Source organism: Toxorhynchites rutilus, chromosome 2 (assembly GCF_029784135.1).
Source record: "Toxorhynchites rutilus septentrionalis strain SRP chromosome 2, ASM2978413v1, whole genome shotgun sequence".
NCBI classification, from domain to species: domain Eukaryota; kingdom Metazoa; phylum Arthropoda; class Insecta; order Diptera; family Culicidae; genus Toxorhynchites; species Toxorhynchites rutilus.
The window spans coordinates 159327915-159351698 of NC_073745.1; the positions used below are offsets into that span (position 1 = coordinate 159327915).

The window sequence follows — 23784 nt, forward strand, 5'->3', positions numbered from 1 at the left end:
TATTTTTTTAATTTAAAATGTGAAAAAAATTAAAAGTGAGAAGAAAGGTAGAAATTCATATCTAGCTGACCCTGCGAACTTCGTCCATAATTTTTATTTTCATTTAAATAATTTCGGGCACTCAAGTTCCCACAGAAATTATTTTTCTGTACATGTTCTGTATTCGTGGTATATAATTTCTTTTTAGGCATATAAACTTGATGTAGACTAAGACGCATCAAGCCTGATACTGACTGTTCGAATCCGTTGCTTCGTTCTCGAGTTAAATCCTGAGGAACGGACACAAAATCATTTTTGTTTATATAGCTCCGGAAGATGCACAAAATCTTTCGAGGAAAATCATGTAATGATGCATAATTTGGGAAAATGAATAGGAACGTCAATATCAAGGCACGACGCGGTATCTAAACATAACAGTAACGTAACGAGCGAACGCATACGACGAAGTTTGATGGTGGATGCGAAAATATTTGGCCATAAAGATTGAACACGTCAAATTTTTAAATGTATCGAGTAAACAGTTTAATGCTTATTGTATAATTTGTTTGATTGCTTCAGTTTTATTCTTTACTTTACTTTCTTACTTTTATTTGGAAGTTTAATTCATGTTTCGTCTGAACTCTCGTCGCTTCGATTTGCCCTTCTCAATCGATTAGTTTTCCTCAACGCCATCGACGTTGTACCGTTGGTCGAATATTGTATATAACAGTAGTAAACACTATATCATAATAATAGTGACATGTGAAATGAAATGGGTGAACCTTTCAATTGAAAGCTGTGAGCGCCCTTTCAGTACGCGTAGAGGCTATACCCATTGTTATGAGTTGAACTAATTTAATTAATACCCTTTCTCACCCATTTTTGAATTTTTGTACATGAAATGTAACGCTTAATTTCATTTTGACGTCCGCACGTTTCGTAAAAAAAATATTCGCTTGGCGCCGGCAGCGCTGATTCGGATTACTTGAGTTGTCGCCGCCCGTTCTTGACCTTATCGGAAAATTATAAATTGTTAGGTTTTGTTAATCTCATCATTAGTTTTCATAAGTTCTCAACCCTGTTCCCCTACTTTCGTGAAATTTCGGAAATATACATACGTAAATATTACAAACCTGTCCAAATTCACACCCACTATATGTTCATGCGGGTAATCGTCGAAAAAATGTTCTACTTTTCGGTCTGTTTCAATTTGAATTTTTTTTTACTCGATTATATACAGTCTTCGATTTCTTTTCCCTGTATATAATCGAATCCTGTATATAATCGAGTCAAAACAAATTTTTATTCGTTTCTATGCATATATTTTCATTCATTGAAAATAAAAGAATAATTTATTTTTTGATTCATCCCCTCAAGTCACCAAACACCTTTCTCATATGAAAATTTTTTTTCCAGAATCTCTCAGAAGGTGATAGATTCTTCTAAAATCCTTCTACGCATATGTTCGAATTGACAATTACACAGTTATAGAACTTTTTTTTTGTTTCGGACTCTGTTGCCTCAAACTGGCTCTACACTGAAGAGTACGCTGCGTAAGCCAATTCGTAAGCTTTCATTTGAAAGATGAAAAATTTAGTTCAGGATATAGTGGTGGAACATCTAAATTAGTAGATTTAAATAACTTTTTGGAAGTCAAAATTTCAAAGTTGATAATTTTTAATGTGTAATTATTGATTTTATCCCAAAAATTTATATTGAACTTGATTGTTTCTATCAATCAAATTAAAGCTCTCAAATTGCTCTACAATTTGTTCCTTGACACCCAACTTCTATCTTTCTTAATTTCGCTGAAATATCGATATAAACAATTCCTGGTGAAAATTCAAGCAAAATCTTCAAAAATCACGATTTTTACCCAACTGTACATATAATATCCACACCAATTCCACCTTAACGTTCAAAGGCTACATTTTTCCTCGAAATAAGTCAGACTTGAAATGTAAAAAATATATTTTTTTCGAAACGTGCATAATCGACTCCAAAATTGTATATAATCGAATCACATATAATCGAGCCTGTATATGATTGAGTCCGACCTGTATTCCTAAACCAGTTAAGTCCAGCGGTTTATCGCTGAGTTTGTCGTGAACACCTATTTCCCTTTACCCTGATAGATCAAAATGAATAAATCGAAAACGACTCTGGCAGATGTGAAAGAAACGATTGAGAAAATCGGCAAACTTTTTTGAATGTATTGCCTTTCATGAATGTGCAGCTACAGATTGCTTGTCAAACGAGGAACTATCTTGAGAGCTTCGACCTTTTTTCCGATCGAATATTTGAAAAAAGTATATGTTTTGAATGTGCTTTTAATTATGGGCGGTTCTTACATGTGAGACAAAAAAATAATATATAAAAAGTGAACATGTATGAACCAAATTAATAAACTAAAAATAATGGAAGACGAAAAAGATTAACTGATTATAGAGTAAAGGGTGTGTCACATCAAATTGCATCACGGAAAAAACGCTGTAGAAATTTTATTTTTAGGAATTATATCTTCAGCTTTCGCTTATAATCAGATAAGAGTGTATAGATCACGTTGGCCATGCTTCACTGTCAATTTTTCGTAAATATGGAAAAATGTCGTCGAACGAAAAAGAGCGTCGTGAATTAATCCTGTGCACTCATTTCGAGAATCCGGAGTTGTCACATCGGGACATCGGTAAGATGCTGGGAATCGTCCAATCCACGATCAGCAGAGTACTAAAACGATACTTCGAGAACCTAACCATCGACCGGAAGGTGAAGAACGGCAAAAATGGATGCTCTGTCAGTGAAAAAGATCACAAGCGCGTAGTTAAGCAGTTTAGACGTGATCCGAGAAGTTCGGTCCGGGATGTCGCCAATAAGCTGAATTTGTCAAGTTCATTCGTCCAGCGGACCAAGCAGCGGGAGGGCCTACGTGCATACAAGGTTCAGAAGGCTCCTAACCGCGACGAAAGGCAAAACATGGTGGGGAAGACGCGAGCCCGGAAGCTGTACACCGAAATGCTGACGAAGCCGCATTGCCTGGTAATGGACGACGAAACCTACGTCAAAGCGGACTTTCGTCAGCTGCCGGGCCTGTTGCTCTTCTCCGCAGAGGACAAATTCAGGGTTCCGGAGGAGATTCGCAAGCAGAAACTATCCAAGTTTGCCAAAAAGTACATGGTGTGGCAAGCGATCTGCTCTTGCGGAAAGCGGAGCGCCCCCTTCGTGATGACCGGCACGGTAAACGGGCAGGTTTACCTTAAGGAGTGCCTACAGAAGCGCTTACTACCACTATTGAAGCAGCACGAGGGCCCGACCATCTTCTGGCCGGATCTCGCTTCGTGCCACTTTTCAAAGGACGTGTTGGAGTGGTACGAAGCCAACGGGGTCACCTTCGTGCCAAAGGAAATGAACCCGCCCAACGCGCCGGAGCTTCGCCCAATAGAGAAATATTGGGCGATTATGAAGCAGGACCTCCGGAAGAACCCAAAAGTTGTCAAATCGGAGGCGGACTTCAAGAGAAAATGGATTTCTGTTCAAAAAAAACTACAACCTGACGTTGTACAGAACCTTATGGACGGGGTAAAGAGGAAGGTGCGAGCATACGGGCTTGGGCTCGAAGTATGAATAAAAAGAAAATGCCAAAAGTTGTTTAATAGTTTTTATTTTACTGTCTAAAATTTTCAAAAGGATCGGTCTACTGGGCGAATTTCTACAGCGTTTTTTCCGTGATGCAATTTGATGTGACACACCCTTTAATTCCAAATGAAATCGACAAATGACAAAACATAAGTATTTTTGATTCGAATGAAAGTATGTATTCCGTTTGAATTAGAGGGAATATGAGTTTTCCACAGCAATTGGGAATTTTTTGACTAAAGCGTAACTTTTGAAAAGGGCGTATCGATTTGAGTAAGAGAAATCTTTGATAATTTATATATCAAAAACTATGAGTCGTACCGAAATAGTGTCTTAGAAAGAGTTATAGAGTATTGATAATACAAATATTTTTTTAAATATCTCGAGAATGGCTACATTTAGAAGGAGATTGATAAAAACCTTTTTTGTTTTAAATAACATCAGGATTCATAATTTGTGATTAAAAATTACTGCTAACATACAAAAACTCGAAGTTTCGAATACTCCTAAAAATTCGATGTTCCACAAAGTTTGTCAAAAATAGTTTTACCATCTTGAGCCCATTTTTCGAATTTTCTACATGACTTCTATTTTATATGAAAAAATTGAAAAAAAATATTAAGAAATACATATTTTTTGATATCGCAAATTAAAATTTTATTTTGTAAATAAAAAAAAGAGTACTAATTTTTCTTCTCAGTGTATATATTTTTTAAACTAAGCCAACAATACTCTATAACTCTTTCTAAAACACTAATTCGGTACGACTCATATTTTTTGGGATATAAATTATCAAAGATTTCTCTTACTCAAATCGATATGCCCTTTTCAAAAGTTACGCTTGAGTCAAAAAATGAACCATGATGATGTATTTGGAAAAGACAATAAATTAGAATTTTTTTTAAATATTTCGAGAATGTCTACATTTAGAAGGAGATTGAATATAACCTTTTTTGTTTTAAATCACATCAGGATTCATAATTTGTGGCTAAAAATGATTGTTAACATACAAAAATTCAAAGTTTCAAAAATTCCTAAAAATTCGATGTTTCACAAAGTTTGTCAAAAAAAGTTTTACCATCTTGGGACCATTTTTTAAATTTTCTGCATGACTTCTATTTTGTATGAAAAAAAAAAAATTTATTCTGGATATTGCAAATTGAATTTTTATTTTATAAATAAAAAAAAGAGTACTATTTTTTTCTCAGTGTACATTTTTTTCATATTCAACAATCAATACTCTATAACTCTTTCTAAGACACTATTCCGGTACGACTGATAGTTTTTGAGATATAAATTATCAAAGATTTCTATTACTAAAATCGATACGCCCTTTTCAAAAGTTACGCATGAGTCAAAAAATTCCCAATTGATGTGAAAAACTCATATTTCCTCTCACCCAAACGGAATACACACTTTCATTGGAATCAAAAATACAAGTTTTCAAAATCTGCATTTTTAGGACGATTTCATTTGGAATTGCTGTATATCTGATTGCAATCGTGGTTCCAACTTACCGAACGCAGAGAAGCATTGCGACTTTGGAGCTCTGCGGCATCCACATAGGGTCACCGGTTCATTTTTGTCCACTTTTGATAAGGAGGTTGAGAAACACAGCGAGGGGCTTTGTGGTCTAGATGAAGTGTTACTACCGATAAAGTTAGGAACTTGGAGAGGTGACTTTGTGTTCATATTTGTCTGTGTAAGGTTTGGAACGAATTTTGGTTTCCGATTGCTTATGTTCTTCTGCCGAATTCACTCTTTTTCACGTTGTTTCTTCTAATCCTTCGTGCGACACGAATTATGTCGCGCCTGCAGGTGTAGGAAAAAAAGCGCACCGAAGGTCTTATCAGAGCAACATGTCCAATTCGATTAAATCAGCTGCATAACCCAATTACCACTAACTACTTTATATTCACAACCTCTCGTTTTCTGATGCGCTTGCTGATGAGTTCGGTAAAGCCGACGTTGTTGTTTCAGTTCAAATTTGGAATGACTCATCCTTCCGGTTTTTTCAGTTGCTCGAGCACACGGATAGAACGGGTGCGGTGACTAATTTCAATCTGCTCCCATTCGCTGATGAACCTTGTTCATACTAGTTAGCCGTCTATCTGCTTTGAATAATCATATTTGAAGCTGCAGCACCGATTCGAATGATCTGTGGAAAAGTAATAGAAAAGAACGGAGAGAAAATAAAAAATAATTAGTTGCTATGGTTTGTGTGAACAAAATTGTAGAATTATTTTTCCTATTAGGAACACAATATGATATGTTTCACGAATAAATCATTTACATAGATTAATATGTCTTGGCTTGCGCTTTTATGCCGTAACGAAACTTGATCACTAATATATAGAGGTTCAGAATTTAAGTAAAAGCTAATTGTGGTCTCGATGGGGTTTTTTCCCTATTAATGTTTGACGTGTGCTATTGAATGGAACTTAATTTTTGGTACATAATTTTCGACAAGAATCACAATTGATGTAATTTTTCTTTATATACGATTACATATACGATTGTTTAGTTGCCGGACAATATGGATTGTAAAGTGGCAAATCTGAAATCAAACAAATCACATGGTGAATGGCTCCATGTTCGAAAGCTGTAAAAATACAGCGCTATGTTCTCTGAGCCAAGAAACCCCTGTACACCATTATTTTTATGGACGACTACACATTGCATGCCAAATTAAATCTAAGGTATTCATTATTGATTCATCTCGTGCTGTTAGCGTTCCACAGTTCCACCCTCGTTTTGTTTTTCTTCACTGCATCGAAAACATTCCTACATCCATGCGAAAACACATATTTTTCATTTCCTCGGCTACAGAATGTAGACAAATATTTGTCCATCTTTCAGCGTGGAATAATAATAAAAGGTTTTGATTTCAAAGCGTGCCTCCGTTCGAATAAACATCGTATCCATTCAAAGTGTCAAGTCGCTTACTGGACTTACTGGACAACTGAAATTCATCTCTGGTAGATCATCAGTCAACCTGATTAATGATGTTTTGCAATTTTACGGACCGTTGTTATAAATTTTATATGTTACCAGTTACGTAGGTAAATTGTGTTCAAGATTTCTGGCTTTGAGTTTTTGTATCTAATTAGTTTTCCAATAGTTTTATTGTAATGTAATAATTTGTAGCAAATAATATTGTTTTCACTATCTCCAGAAGTGGAACATCCGATAATAACGGTCCATTTTCACTTCAAGTCAACTATTTTCTCTTGCTTTCATGTCAATGTTTGTTAATGATGCTGGTTTATTTGAAAATCATGTCTAAGGAGATTCATATTAAACAAATATTTAGGTTTGACATTATTAGACGTGCTATTTGACATGAAACTTTCAGTTGAGTACTAATGATGCAAATTATATCTCGTTGGGAAAACAAAGTCACTCTAGGAACATCGTTCAAGAACCAGAAGAGATTTAAAGTTAGAAATCATCAATACAATATGATTATTTGTGATATTCTAAACACCATCAATGAGAGCGAAATTTATGTGTTAACATCATCATCATCATCATCATTCGTGCTCTACTCACGATTGTAGTTTTAATTTTAGCTAATGAGTAATAGTTCCATTTCAAGAGAAAGTATTAACTTCATGTCATATTCATCCCATATTGCAGTTTGCCATCTTTCGGCTGTGAAATGCTTTCTTCTCCCACAAGACAGAAAGATCTGAAGTCGACCGCTGGCTGCATCTAACCCACCACATGACGGTAATGTTCCGTGCTTCGGAACCACAACCCCGTTACGGGATACATGTTATTTCCACAGAAGAGTTACTAAGCAATTTCTCACTCCTTATCGCAAATGTAGCAGCCGAAAAATACCACACCGTATGGCACGAAATTACTCCATGCTCTAGTTTCATCTGCTTCAAGCAAGCAAGTGCAAGGATATGTATAAAGGAGGGTAAATAAGTCTGTGGGATACAGTTTGAAACAAAAAGTAGATATCTATCAATATTGAATGATACACAATATGTCATGCTAGTAACCTCTCACGAATATACAACCAAACATGAGTGGATCATTCAGATACTTGTATGAATGACAGTACTCACTTGTGTTACTCTAAATGATTAAACAAAGAGAGGAACGAAGACTGTTGATTGCATATCCGAGCTGTACCAAACATCGCACACCATTTTCGAAGCCTGCATACAAGTTTGAACCGCATATATCGTCCCGTCCTACTATAACGCTGCACAGACAAGTGCAGAGCGATAAATGATACACGAAAAATAATGTCATCATTCGGTCACCATTTGCGAAGAGTAGCGAATGGGAAAAGAGCTAAAACGAGGGAGTTTTTGTTTCTTACTGGAGCGATGTTATATTCATATAGACTTTGCGGTCTATATGAATATATTGTATATATATATATATATATATATATATATATATATATATATATATATATATATATATATATATATATATATATATATATATATATTTAAAACCGAAACATCAGTCACTAACAAAGAAACATCACTCATATCGCACATCCAGCCGGACCCGATACCAAGGAAAGCGGAGACATCACTTTCTCGAGCATCGATCGTTCCCACAGCATCAGCACTTCAAGCCATACCAGCATCAACCCATAAACATAAGGAAGCGTACGAGAATAAACTCATAAATTATCCCGTCGCCCGATCGTCCGATCGGTCCTGAACAAACAACCATTGTTCTCCATCTAGCAACGCAGTTTAAGTCAGCATAATTCTAAGTGAGGAATAGGTTTCCCTCGAACATAGGAATGAGAATAAAGTTAGTTCTAGTTTAGCTCTTCCAGCAATAAGTTGTATTTTTTTAAAAAGATGAAAGAAATCCCGTAAAGTTTATCTGGCGCAGTCGTGTGGATCGGTTTCCGTCTAAGTGTTCGAAGTTTAAAAAATTTCCGCCTAAGTGCCACCGCGAGTGAATATTGTGTTGCAGTGATTTTTTTTAACATCAAAGAACACAGTGCGAGGAACCATCGACCACTAACGGAAAATCTCGAACGGACATCGAGATTGGAAGGACGCGTAAGTAAATAGTTTAAGTATTAATAATAATCGCGGACTTTGATTCTAACATCGAAGAGAAGTCACGCCAAAACAATAAACCTTTACTAATTCAGAGCGTTTAGCCCCCACCAGTGGTAAGCGACACGCTGACATATCACATAATCTTAAGTAATATTAACATAAAACCAACAAAAACTAAATCAAAAGAAAAAAGTGAAATAAAATAATACAGTTTAAGAGTGTTGAAAAATTTCAGTGTTTAAATTTTAAAAGTTTTTATTTTTTACAAAAAGTTCATAATTTAATTTGATCAAACATGGATCATTTTGAACAACAAATTGCTCATTTAAGGCAAGAAATAGAAGATAGGGATGATGTTATTCACCAGCTTCGACTGGAAGCTCAATGTGCAACAGCCGCTCAGCTAGCACAAGCAGCTGGCGTTAATATTGTCCCGGGCGCACATTTAGTTGCCCCAGCAGGAGCAGAAAACGCTCAAAATCATCAAGCTAGGGAAACAGAAGAAATTTTGAAATCGTTACAAACTCCTCAGATCATTCGGGATTTACCTTGTTTTGATGGTAATCCTGTAAAATTGCATTCATTTATTAGAGCAATCGACAAACTTATTCCTTTAATAAAACGTGCTCAAAATTCTCCTATACATGGCGTATATGCATACGATCAAAAATCATCGGCGATGCAGATAATATTTTAGAAATTTACGGTACTCCTGTTGAATGGAATGAAATTAAAAACACCCTCATAACTCATTATAGCGATAAACGAGATGAGGTTAGTTTGACTAGAGATCTTTTCAAAGTCTATCAAACAACAACTGTTGAGGAATTTTACTCGAAAGTATCGCATGTACTTTCTCTATTGGTCAATTTATTGAACATAAATGAGCCAAATGCAGCCGTACGAATAGCAAAAACCCAATTTTATCAAGACATGGGTTTAAAAGTATTCCTATCAGGATTGAAAGATCCTTTAGGCCCTATAATTAGAGCACAATCTCCTAAAACAATGAAGGAAGCATTGAGATTATGCTTAGAGGAAAATAATTATAACTATGGACGTACAAAGTCATTCAATTCATCTGTTCCACCACCAATCCCTTCGAAAAATGTGTTAGTACAAAAACAAATGATTCCTTTCACACCAAAACCAAATGCAAATGTCTATCAACCTAGACCACAATTTCCAAATAAACTATTTCCATATAAACCTAATCCATTTAACTTCCCAAGACCACAAAACTCATTCCGACCTTTCCAACCAAACCCATTTGCCAACAAAAACGCTTTCGCACCTAAGCCTACACCACAGCCAAAACCAGTTCCCATGGAAATAGATCTTTCCATACGATCAAGACAAGTCAATTATATGAACCGTAATTTCCGTCCAAATTACCATATGGAAGAATATGATCCAAATGAAATACTTTTCCCGGAGGACGATCCATCTTTTCAGTTTCCAGAGTCCATCTATAACATTACAAACCAAGAAAATTTAGAAGTTAAAGCAACTCAAGAAAAACCAGAATCTGAATCAGTTGATGATCTAAATTTTCAAGTGGTCGGCGAATCGGACCAAGTCACATGAATAATTTTATACCGTATATAACAGTTAAAACAAATAAAGGATTTCTAAAATTATTAATAGATTCAGGAAGTAATCGGAATTACATATCAAAAAAACATGTTAATTTACAAAATTGTAAGTACACTACCCCTTCAACTGTTCGAAATGTTGCAGGTTCACATATAGTTAATCAGTATGTTCAATTCAATCCTTTTCCTAATATCCCTGGAACGGAAAAACTAAATTTTCTTATTTTTGATTTCCACCCTTTTTTCGATGGCCTTATTGGTTACGAATCCCTGAAAAACTTAAAAGCAGACATTTTAACGGCGAGCAATGAACTCAAACTTCCAAAAGGACAAATTAAAATGCTCAGGAAATATCCCGACATTTCTTCAGTACACCTTAATTCACAAGAATCTAAAATTCTTCATTTCCCAACAAAAAAAGACAATGGTGACTTTTTGCTTGACGATGATTTCTACATTTCCACTCACGTAAGCATTCCTTCAGGTTTATACAAAGTAGAAGATAATTTCATTCATGTGATATTGACCAATCATGCAAACGAACCTTGCGATGTTAGTTTGAAAACAATCTTTCCTATTGAAGAACTTAATAATTTCGAATTGCAAATCCCAGAATATGGAACATCTGCCATTAAGAAATCTCTTTTCGATCAAATCAGCTTGTTATTGATTATAGAAAATTGAATGAGAAAACAATTGATGATCGTTATCCCATTCCAAATATTACAGATATTTTAAATAAATTAGGACGTTGTATGTATTTTACAACTCTTGATCTTGCTTCTGGCTTCCATCAAGTAGAAATCGATAAAGCCGATATTCCTAAAACTGCTTTTAGTGTTGAAAACGGCCATTATGAATTCTTGAGAATGCCGTTTGGACTTAAAAATGCACCATCTACGTTTCAACGTGTTATGGATAATGTTCTGAGAGAACATTTTGGTGTCATCTGTTTAGTTTACATGGACGATATAATTGTTTTTTCGACAAGTCTTACTGAACATTTGGATAATCTCAATAAAATCTTCACAACTTTGCAAAAACACAATCTGAAGATACAATTGGACAAAAGTGAGTTCCTGCGTAAAGAAGTAGGTTTTCTAGGTCACATTGTAACTCCAGAAGGTGTAAAACCAAATCCAGATAAAATTGAAATTATAAAAAATGGCTATTACCCTCTAATGAAAAAGAACTACGAGGATTTCTAGGTATCGTAGGTTATTATCGAAAATTTATTTTGCAAAAATCGCAAAACCTCTAACAAACGCTCTTCGTAAAAATGAAAACATAGTACACTCAAAAGAATTCATTGCCTCTTTCGAAAAATGCAAAGAAATCTTAATAGGGAGTAACATATTGCAATACCCTGATTTCTCAAAACCTTTTATACTAACCACGGACGCTTCAAACTTTGCCATAGGCGCTGTTCTATCACAAGGTACCATTGGTAGTGATAAGCCAATTGCCTTCGCCTCTCGAACATTGAACAAATCGGAAGAAAAATACTCTGCAATAGAAAAGGAATTACTTGCAGTAGTATGGGCTTGTAAATATTTTCGACCATATCTTTACGGTAGAAAATTTTCATTGTACACAGATCACAAACCTTTAACTTATGGTTTAAATTTAAAGGATACTAATAATCGGTTGGTACATTGGCGACTTTCTCTCAGCGAATTTGATTACGACATTCATTACCGTCCAGGAAAACAAAATGTTGTAGCTGACAGCCTTTCAAGAATTAAAAATGAACTGAACTTTAATGAAGAAGATGACGACGCATCATCTGATAATGTAACAGTACACTCAGCTGATACAGACGATTCCGAATTCATTAAATGTACAGAGAAACCTTTGAATGCATTCAACAATCAAATTGTTTTAAAAATTGGACCTGATGAAGAAAATATTTATGAAGAAATTTTTCCTAGAGTATTCCGAAGAACTATTACCAAACTTACTTTTTGTGTTCCAGTACTTTTTAACATGTTCAAAAACTACATGGATCCGAGACGTATAAACTGCATTCACTGTCCCGAAAAACTCATCAATACAATCCAACACACTTACAGAAATTACTTTAATAGAACAAAAACATTTAAAGTCTTCATCACTCAAAAAATATTAATTGATCTAAAAACTGCTGAAGAACAACATGCAAAAATAGAACAAACACATAGCAATGCTCATAGAGGAATCTGGGAGAACCAACAGCAGATTTCAAATAAATTCTATTTTCCTAAAATGAAATATGATCGTCATCCATATAAAATTACACTTGGCTCTACACCTAACCCTCAAAAACCAATGGATATCGTTCATATCGATATATTCATTATCCCTAACGAACTGTTCCTTACAGCAGTAGATAAATTCACCCGCTATGGAATGTTAATACCGATAAAATCCAGAAACATCGTTGATGTCCGGAAAGGTCTTACAAAACTTTTTGCAACTTTTGGTACCCCAAAACAAATAGTATGCGACAATGAACCCGCCATAAAATCAGTCGAAATCAGAGGACTTTTACAAGATCTAAATGTCGATATGTTTTTCACACCTCCGAACCATAGTAAGTCAAATGGTATAGTCGAAAGATTCCATTCCACCCTGGCTGAAATCTTTCGATGCCTGAAATCAAAATTTAATGACATTTCTCAAAAAGAATTATTTAGAATAGCTTGTACCCAATACAATAATTCAGTACATTTCGCAATAAAAATGAAACCGCGTGAAGCTTTCTATGGAGTAAAAGACGGAGAGGAAAGACCTCTTGACATAGACAAACTGATTGAAAATAGAAACAAGATTTATGATGAAATCATATTAGCTCATCAGAAAACAAAAAATAAAGCTTTAGATTACCATAATAAGCATAGAGAACCTGATCCCACTTTCGAAGAAGGACAAATAAAATACAACAAGGTTCAAGGAATAAAAAAGAAAACAAAATAAAAGTATTCACCAGTCATAGTCGTAGAAAACAAAGGAAGAATACTTGTTGACGACTCTGGCCGGGAAATACATAAAGAAAATTTAAAAAGAATATAACACCTTTTTCTCATTTCAGAAAGAAGAATCTATTCACCACTGACCTGATGAGATGAAGAAACATACCGGAACCTTCCTCTACCTCATTATATCTACATTCCTTACCATATCATATCCTCAAACCATTCAAATAAGCGAAATAACCAACAACGCAGGAGCGTTGATTCTTGAAAAGGGGGAGGGTAGAATAATAGCTGGCTACAGTAGAATTTTACATATAATCGAATTAACACAATTTGAAGTCTCAATAAAATTCATAGAAAATGTAATATCAATTCTCCCAAATACAAATGGTCCTTTCTCTGTATTAATAAAAGCAACATTAATCGATGTAAAACACCTTTATAATAATTTGCAACCCAGAAATATCAGAAGTAAAAGGTCAATCAATTTTCTAGGCAGTGTAATCAAATTAGTAACAGGAAACTTAGATGCAAACGACCTACAAATAATTAATTCGAATATGGAGAATTTGAAAACAACCGAAGAAAACCTTGTAAAACAAAACAATAATCAATTGAAAATAAATACCAGATTTGAAGACAGAATAAATTTTATAAACGATCAGTTCAGAAGCCAGCACAATTTATTAAAAGAATTATCATTACAGAATAACTACTTGCTTACCGAAGACGAAAAAATTTCCATTATCTTCAATTTGTACACATTGTTCGACATACTCAATTCCATAGAAAATGCAATAGTGTTAGCAAAACTCAATATTGTTAGTAGATTTATCCTCACTCAGAAAGAGTTAGAAATGATAGCTCAGGAAATCCAAAGTGACGGGTTGAACATCCAGAATTTAGACGACGCCTACAGCTACTTATCTCCAACTGTGTTCTACCGAGGATCATCTTTAATAATATGTGCGAATATCCCGAGATTGATACCGACCCACTTCAAGAAACTCAGCGTTGAACCATTACCATACAATAATCGAACCATCAAGATAAACTATAAAAACGTACTCCAACATGACAGCACAATTTTTGCCATCCGAACAAATTGCGAAGAACACAATGACGTTACTTTATGCGAGAGAAAACAATTAACAGATATCAGCAACGATCAATGCGAAAGTCGATTGATCCAAGGACAAACAGGCAAGTGACAGAAAAATACCCATCAACAGAAGTCATTCAGCTATCACATGGAACACTGCTAGTAAAAGCTATATCTGGAAATGCATCAATAAATAGCACCTGTGGAACACATCATAAAACCCTTAGAGGAATTTTCCAAATCACATTCCATAATTGTTCAATATACGTCAACAACGAGCTCTATGAAAACTACGAAATAGAATTTCATCATCCGATAATACTACCGCTACAACCACACAAAATTCAAACATTGCATATCGAACGTCACGTAAATTTATCAGAGCTGCAAGAACTTCACATTGAAAACAGAGAACATCTAAAAACATTAGACCTCAACCACCGCATAGGATTCGGCATCATCAGCACAACGATAATCATTATGATGATTGGTTCAACTTTATATTTCATTAAACGTCAACTGAAATCAATAAACAAACAAAATTGCTCGGGACGAGCAAAACTTGAGGGGGGACGAGTTAAAACCGAAACATCAGTCACTAACAAAGAAACATCACTCATATCGCACATCCAGCCGGACCCGATACCAAGGAAAGCGGAGACATCACTTTCTCGAGCATCGATCGTTCCCACAGCATCAGCACTTCAAGCCATGCCAGCATCAACCCATAAACATCAGGAAGCGTACGAGAATAAACTCATAAATTATCCCGTCGCCCGATCGTCCGATCGGTCCTGAACAAACAACCATTGTTCTCCATCTAGCAACCCAGTTTAAGTCAGCATAATTCTAAGTGAGGAATAGGTTTCCCTCGAACATAGGAATGAGAATAAAGTTAGTTCTAGTTTAGCTCTTCCAGCAATAAGTTGTATTTTTTTAAAAAGATGAAAGAAATCCCGTAAAGTTTATCTTATATATATATATATATATATATATATATATATATATATATTATTATATATATTGAATATATTGGAAAAGTGTGTACCGTGATCTTCAAAATGAAGGTAACAACTACGTCAGTACGTAGATTAGTTAACCCTCACATGTAATCGTTCTGTATTTTAGATACTGAATAACAAAAGAGCTACGAATTTTATTTTGTAAGGCGCCTAAATTTAAAATTTCCAATCATACGGTATTAAATGCAGTAAAATGAAAAAAAAAGGTATTTACGTATTAACTCAGTGCAGGGCAATTTTTTAATAAGTTACTTTTTTTATAATTATTTATAAAATTTGTTCTGAAGTCAATGTAATGCGGGCGAAGTCCCCATTTTACGAGGATAAGGAACTGAGCAAGTGGGCCTCTCGCAAGCAAACCTGTATTCCACCGATTGCCCGGTTAGTTTGAAACATAGGAGGCGATCCTTTAGTTAGGTCCGACCGAGCGTTAGTGAGCGTCCTTGGTAAGGCGTGATAAGATATTTTTGAGAATATTCTCCCCAAACCATAAAGGTCCCATCACCAAAGCTGCGGGTTCAAAAACTAATGTAGAAGGTAATCCCATGGGTTTCACTATTGCAGGAATTTTGGAACTTTACAGGCGGCAGTCTGATGGTTTGAGGAAAATCTTTTCCAAAGGCCAGGTTCAGATAGCTTTTCATCAATATGAATTCACACTCAAAAGTGCAATGAAATACATCGAAATCATTTACTTCTGTTTTTGCATCAAAAACAGCGTGATAATTGGGTAATTTGGCATCAATTCAAAAAATCCGAAAAGTCATGGTATGGCTTAATGTATAGAACTTATAAGAAGAGGTCGTACGAATAGCAGATGCAGCTTACAAGCAGAATAAATGGTTTGGCGAACGAGATACACACTAAAACATGGTAATTTTTTTTAAATGTTTCGCGCCTGGACACAACAATAAAATTCAAAAGGCCAGTCTTGTAAATGAAAATAGTTATTGTATTCTATACTATATACCTCAATACAACCGACTTCGTATATTTATATAGTTATGAACGCAGTGTATTATGTAATGATGAATTGATTGGTGTTCAAACCGGACCAAGTAACATTATTATGATTCCGAGCATATCGAGTTTAGATTTTGAAGCTGTGTAGTTTTAGTAGCTTTCAATCATTCTCTCCTATTGTGTTTTACAATTCTTAGTTATTCTTAACAAGGTCGCGTAAATATAGATTGTGTCACATTTACCTGAAAGAAAGTTATCCGAACGACAGCTACCCGAAAGACATTCAACCGAATTCCAATCACCCGAATGTAATAAATACCTAAACGCGACAGGTACACGAATGGAACATTTACCCGAATGAACATTTTTCCGAAAGTAACATTTACCTTTACCATAACATTTATCCGAATGTGTCGTTCTAAGCCTATACAAAAAAAATGGTTCCATGGCTTTGAACAGCATTTCAATTACAAAAAATAATCGATTAGTATGTAGGTATTTTCAAGCACAATTCTTTATTTTCTTAAAAAATATGTTTCAAAGGCAAACTCCACAATTGAGGACTCGGAAGCCATTCTTCACAAGAGGAATTGATTACATTTTGCGTGACTTTAATGGTGATTAATTGCAGTTTTGTTCGAACCCGATGACATCAAATAACCTTCATGTTCTTCATGTTCAACAACACATTTCTGATCAGAAGTTCACACGGTTTTTTTATTTACGTCTTCTCGAGCAATTTCTTCACCACTTCACTCATTTCTTTCGTCTATTCTTTCATTTGCATCGATCATCATAGCGTTTGAATCTGTTTGAATGAATATCATGACACATAATTCGATGTACAGAGACAATAGTTTTTGTGTGATTTTTTAATGTGATTTTTTGTGCAATTATCCAGTCTCATGCTTTGTTTTGCTTGTTTTGATATATAGCTAGAAGCTTATTGAAGACAGCAAAAGGTTGATTTTATGATCTACGCAATTGAGCAGACCGCTTATTAATGTTTTTGCACTAAGAGATAGCTTAATTTATTAGCTACCACTTACCATCGTTTTCATTCAATTTGGTGTAACTTTTTTGGCAATAAATTCGATTTAAAGCAAGTATGTTTGGAAGTTGTTTTCAATTTCAATTAAAAAACCCAATAAAATACAAAAATATGTGAACTTTTCTACAGTATTACTTTGACAATAGGACATACATTGTGATAGAGGACGAAACTCATTCGATTGAGCCTCCTTCAGGAAAGTAACAGTCGGGGGAATTGAGTGTTCGAAAAATCGAACGTTGGTCAAAACGAACAAGTTTTTCTGCTGAATCAACACCAACACATCTTACCTCCGCAGCGCACTTCGATTTGTTCATTTTGGAAGACGGAAGGTTTTTCATTTATTCTTGCGTTTTCAATTGTGAATGTTTGCAAATATCGATTATTTTGCAAATATTATTGAAAACCTGTATGATTTTTTGTCCGTAATAACCGTAGGTTATGGCGGCTCGTAGAATTTTGTGTGTGGGGGAGCTGGAGGGAATGATCAGTACGCGTAACGAGGATTCTAATGAGATTGTTGATGTGAATGTTCTTCCGCCATACCGAATAATAACCTCCCAACCCTCTATGCCATCGTTTTTTCGTATTATTTTGGTACTTTGCAGGTTATGGAAAATGTTCATTTTTTCGAGAAATGGATAATAGCGAAGAAATAATTTTTAAGCATTTACATTTCTCCACAACCCACAATAAAAAAATGCATATGCTTTCGTTTGAAAGAAATACCCTGACAGTAATAAGTTAAAATTACATGAAATAAGAAATTCCACATTTCACCTTAGGTGGATTAATTTGGGTTTTTACTTAGAGACATCCATTCTCCTGTGCTCGTTCTTCCCGGAATGTAAAATTGATGCATTTATGAATACCGTATATTTGCTAATTGAAGTGACTTTTTGTTCGTAGTATGTTTGTACTTGCCAAAAAAAAGTGCGGGTTTCGGCCAATGTTCGATTTTTCGAACAGTCATTTCCAGGAAAATGGAAGATGAGAAAAAAAATAATTCTTGAACATTGGTGTTCCTTTAGCGTTAATAATCGAAATTGCACCAATGGCTTTCGTCAGAAAAATAATTTTTACAGCTTGGTCGTTCATGGGTTAAAGTAAAAAAAACATAACGTATGTTCAATTTTTAAATTTCAGAATAATTGACGTCCAAGTTTCACTCTTTCACGATCCTAGGCCATTACTACAGGGTTTTCCATTTCGGGCTTCCGAAAGTATACAGCCTTGCGCTGACAACCGTTTGACATAGCTGTCAACCAAAGCGTCATATCGTTAGTTGAATGTCTGCCATTTTACAATATGGATCGTTTTAGCATCGCACAACGTGTTAACTTTGTTAAATTATACTATAAAAATGATGAAAAACTGGCAAATGTTTTTCGAGCATTACGGACGGACGTCATGGACGGCCTACAGAGCCACAATCGCTAATGTAGTGCGTAAATTCGAACAAACTGGATCCGTAGCGGATATTGTAAAACCAGTGCATCATCGTAATGTGCGTTCGACCGAAAATATTGCTGCTGTTGCTGCCAGTGTGGAGAATGACCCGAATGTTTTGATTCCACGGCGTGCTCAGCAATTGGGCTTATCAACCACATCATTGTGGCGAATTTTGCATTTGGACTTGCACCTACATCCATATAAAGTCCAACTGGTACAAAAATTAGAGCGTGGTGACCATGGAATGCGTCGGACATACGTCGATTGGGTGAACGAACAACAGCAGCAAAATGCTGAATTTTCGCATCAAATTTTCTTCAGCGATGAGGCACATTTTGAGCTCGGTGGCTATGTGAACACCCAAAATTTCCGTATATGGGGCTCAGAAAATCCACAAGTGATTGTTGAGAGGCCATTGCATCCGCCAAAAGTCACTGTTTGGTGCGCATTATGGTCTGGTGGAGTCATCGGGCCGTATTTCTTTGAAAATGAGCACGGCGAGACGGTAACTGTGAATGGTGAGCGCTATGGCCGCATGTTAACCGATTTTTTTTGCCACAAATTGAAGATATGGATACGGATGACATGTGGTTTCAGCAGGACGACGCCACGTGCCACACAACACGACCGAACATGGCCATATTGCGAACGAAATTTGAGGGACGCATAATTTCGCGTTTTGGAGATGCCAATTGGCCGTCCTGATCATGCGATTTGAACCCGTTAGACTTTTTTTGTGGGGTTATGCGAAAGACCGTGTCTATGCCAACTCTCCGCAAACTCTTGAACATTTGAAAGGCAACATTCGTGAAGTTATGACCGAGATACCGCCCCATATGTGCCGAAAAGTCATCGAAAATTACCTGTTCCGGATCAAGGTGTGCGAGGAAGTCCTAGGTGGACATTTGAATGATGTTGTATTTCACACATAATGGCATAAACCAAACTTTAATTTGAAATAAAGTTTCATCGAAATTTGAATTCTAATTGTGTTTTATTTCAATTTACTTTCGGAATTTAAAGTTGGAAAACCCTGTATAAGATTCATTTCAAAACATAAATTGTGTTATGACACGAAAGCCACACCCTTTAGTGGTAAAGTGTCACAAATCAATGAAAAAAAAAATAATAACAATAATAAATTGTAGTTTTTTCAAAACTGACAGCGCGAAAACAACAAGGATGCATTCAAATTTTCCACACCCGTTAAATCCTTCCATTAAATGCAATATATTGGTCATGACATGATTTCTAATAGCAACAAGTTCCAACGTTCAGCTAAAAGCACATCGACGTTCAGCTAAAAGTACATCTACAGCTACACGAAAACGAAAACGCAACATGTCCCAAGGTACAACAGGAATACAAAAGGAAATCGAACGGAATCATTAGGGTTTGAGATATTATTATTCTAGGGGGACCCTTTTTTTATGCGGGTCCTATCTGTCGTGACCAGGTTCGCAATACTTAGAGGCCATCTTGGTGTATTTTTCTTTTAGCTCGGGAGACACCTCTCGCTCCAGAAATCGTACACAGAATGAACTCGATACAATGCATTATCCAACATCTTACAGTTGTAGTTTTTTTTGAACAGAAATCCATTTTCTCTTGAAGTCCGCTTCCGATTTGACAACTTTTGGGTTCTACCGGAGGACCTGCTTCATAATCGCCCAATATTTCTCTATTGGGCGAAGCTCCGACGCGTTGGGCGGATTCATTTCCTTTGGCACGAAGGTTACCCCGTTGGCTTCGTACCACTCCAACACGTCCTTTGAATAGTGGCACGAAGCGAGATCCGGCCAGAAGATGGTCGGGCCCTCATGCTGCTTCAATAGTGGTATTAAGCGCTTCTGTAGGCACTCCTTAAGGTAAACCTGCCCGTTTACCGTGCTGGTCATCACGAAGGGGGCGCTCCGCTTTCCGCAAGAGCAGATCGCTTGTCACACCATGTACTTTTTGGCAAACTTGGATAGTTTCTGCTTGCGAATCTCCTCCGGAATGCTGAATTTGTCGTCTGCGGAGAAGAACAACAGGCCCGGCAGCTGACGAAAGTCCGCTTTGACGTAGGTTACGTCGCGACCCTTCATGACCTCTGACCTCTGAATGCTTTCTCACTCCTTCGTGTTTCCCCTTCAAACAATTTGGACCGATTCGTATACTTAAACGGAAGTCGTTGGAATGCTTCGGATCAACGAGCATTGACGAACAGTAGGAGATGGCCATCGGCTCCTTGTTGCGCTCGACAACTCCTACTGCTGTTAGTTCATCTAGTCGTTGGCCGACCTGGCACTGTGACGGAAATGTTCATAAAAATGACGAGACACAATCACATAGAACTTCTCTAAAAATACCTGCCGATCATTCGACACGTACAAGAATATCAATTCCCTGCTGAACATTCCATTATCCTTCACTGTACTGAACATTCGCAATCAACCGATCAAATACAAATCCGCTGACTGTGTTGACTTTGCACTGAAATTGATCAATCCTGGCACTCGAATCAATCGAAATCATGGTTCATTCCTGCAACACTAGCATTCACGACACCGTTATCACCTTGCGTACATATCGCAAAAATTTCAGTGTTCGAGCTGCACAAGTTGCAAACCTATTGAAGTTCACCTGGATGGGCCGAATGGCAAAGAATAATGAAATTATCAAACATATCCGCGAAGTAATTCCTTCAAACATATCCGCTTAATTGAATTTTAAAATACCGAGTGCAAGAAAACTTAATTCAAGTGAGAGATTCGGACTCAGTTCCATGACATGACAGGTCTCTCAGTGTTCTCCTTGTAGATATTGCATTTGGTTTGGTGTTGACTACCGCTACTTTTGACGATTCACTTAATCGCTTCCAGGAATCAGACAGTTGACTGGACACACTCTCAGTAAACGACCCTTGACGCCGCAATTGATACAGAACGTTTCGATTAAAAAACATAGTTCAACAGGATGGCAGGTGGTGCTGTTTCGCCGCGTCGGATTTATATTTTTTTTTCTTTGTACCTTACACATCAATTCTTCGGGTTCATACATATTTTCATTCGTTGTTAACGGCCATTTTGTGATTGCGGTGTACCATAGCAAATGCAGTTTCTTAAAAGGCTTTCCCATTTTTTTTTGCCATTTTCTCTTCCTGTTAGGCTTATCTTGTTTTTTTGCCTTCTATGCTATGCTGGTGAAACTGCTCTCTTTCGGCTTACCTCAATTTTTTTTGCCGACTACGATCTTGGCTTACCATTTTTTTTTGCCAACCTGTATTTTTTTATTAAACACAAAAATTGTTTATCTCATGCTCGTAAAAAAACTGCACCGCAATCATAACCGTGTCACATTTTCACTATTTAATTTCATTTCCTTCCTATACTTACTTCAGAGGAGCGTCGACCACGCCATTGTCGTGACCAGGTTCGCAATACTTAGAGGCCATCTTGGTGTATTTTTCTTTTAGCTCGGGAGACACCTCTCGCTCCAGAAATCGTACACAGAATGAACTCGATACAATGCATTATCCAACATCTTAATTGGAGAATCCCAATATCTACATTTCAATTCTCTCTCTGGCCTCTCATACTCTTGAAGTGATGCCATATTCATTTGCGTTTTCCGACACTGTTATGTAAAGTGCACCAGAACTGGGTTGATTTTAGTGCAAATTAAATGAATCGATAATTAAAACATAGCATATAGATGTATATATTCTCATGCCTGCTTTATATCCCACACTATCCACTGCATAAGAAAAGTATTTTTCAAATTGTGTACCGAACACTACGTTTTAAAGCTACTGGCGAAGTTTTATACGATTTGCTTTGTTTTGTACGATTTGTTTTATGCGATTCCTCGCACAAACTAAGCTTGCCTGTAATGTGAAAAAATGCATAAGTAAGCATTGTACAGGGAAACTTCGATATAACGTACATTTTACTTTCAAAATTGTACGTTGTATCGAATTGTACGTTATATCGAAGTATAATAAAGAATTCAAAAACGTAGCTCATATCAAGGTGAAGATGGAACGAAGCCATTGTAGTAGTATAGGTGAAACCACGTGTTTTCAAGGGGTAATAGTGTTTGTGAGTGAGCAAAGCATACCGTTTGTTTTGGTTTTGGTACGTAAATAGATCAATTTATTTATCAGACTGTGTGGTGCTTACCTGACACGAGTCTTGGAATACATTTGAAAAAAAAAAAAATAACAATTTAATATTGAATTTGAATTTTCAAGCTCATAATGCAAATCTTGAGAAACGCAGAACTCTTAAATCATTCAGCGCATTTATTTTATATACATACCTGTCGATGGCAAACATTCGGTATTAACAAGTTCTTCCGCACAGTAACTCGATGTTGATGATTCCTTAATATTTTCCTTCGTTGATCGTATTTTTTCACATATTTACGTTGGAGAGCTTTATTCCCTCTCTTCGTTGGCCGACACATTTTGATTGAATGTAATACTTTTCTGTTTACTATTTTTGATAGCAGAGGCAGCCGTGGCAGTGTTCCGAGCTCTGCAATACAATTTCCTTAACCAATGTTAAAGTTGTTAAAACTTACATTATAGACTTTTTAAACGTGAAAATAATACTTGTATTTATATCAACACAAATATATTTTATTGATTTTCATGACATGAAACGCTATGGCTCAAGAATAACATTTTATTGGGTGGTTTTTAAAGCAGTTTCGATGATGTTGTCTGGCATCAGTGTCGAAAAATAACGATGCCTTCACCAATACAGAAAAACCATTGCGGAAAGTTGAAAATGAAAATTTAACTTTCAGAGTACTAGCGAGTTTTCCGACGTTTTTCATTATACATTGCGACGGCAGATGAAAATTTAATATCTTGTGAGAGTCGATTAGAGTTTAGTTGATATTACTTGATGGGAAGTGTGCAAAAACGTTAACTGTTTCGCAAAATTATTGAATTGTTTTGCATATCGGACGAGGGGTGAGAGAGGGAGATGAAA

General features: G+C 36.1%; 2 protein-coding genes across 2 annotated transcripts in view; one reads left to right on the top strand and one right to left on the bottom strand.

Moving 5' to 3' along the window:
• The window catches only part of LOC129765452 (TWiK family of potassium channels protein 18-like), a 104559-nt gene that overhangs the window by 43352 nt on the left and 37423 nt on the right, over positions 1-23784 (bottom strand). Inside the window, 1 exon segment of the mRNA XM_055765801.1 lies at positions 5130-5770. Within this exon segment, the coding sequence (XP_055621776.1) occupies positions 5130-5304 (175 nt within the window). The 5' untranslated portion in view covers positions 5305-5770.
• Positions 8426-15186, top strand: LOC129765453 (uncharacterized). The gene is made up of 2 exons (XM_055765802.1): positions 8426-8660; positions 13329-15186. The coding sequence occupies exon 2, from the start codon at positions 13362-13364 to the stop codon at positions 14421-14423; it is 1062 nt and encodes a 353-aa protein (XP_055621777.1). The 5' UTR covers positions 8426-8660; positions 13329-13361; the 3' UTR covers positions 14424-15186.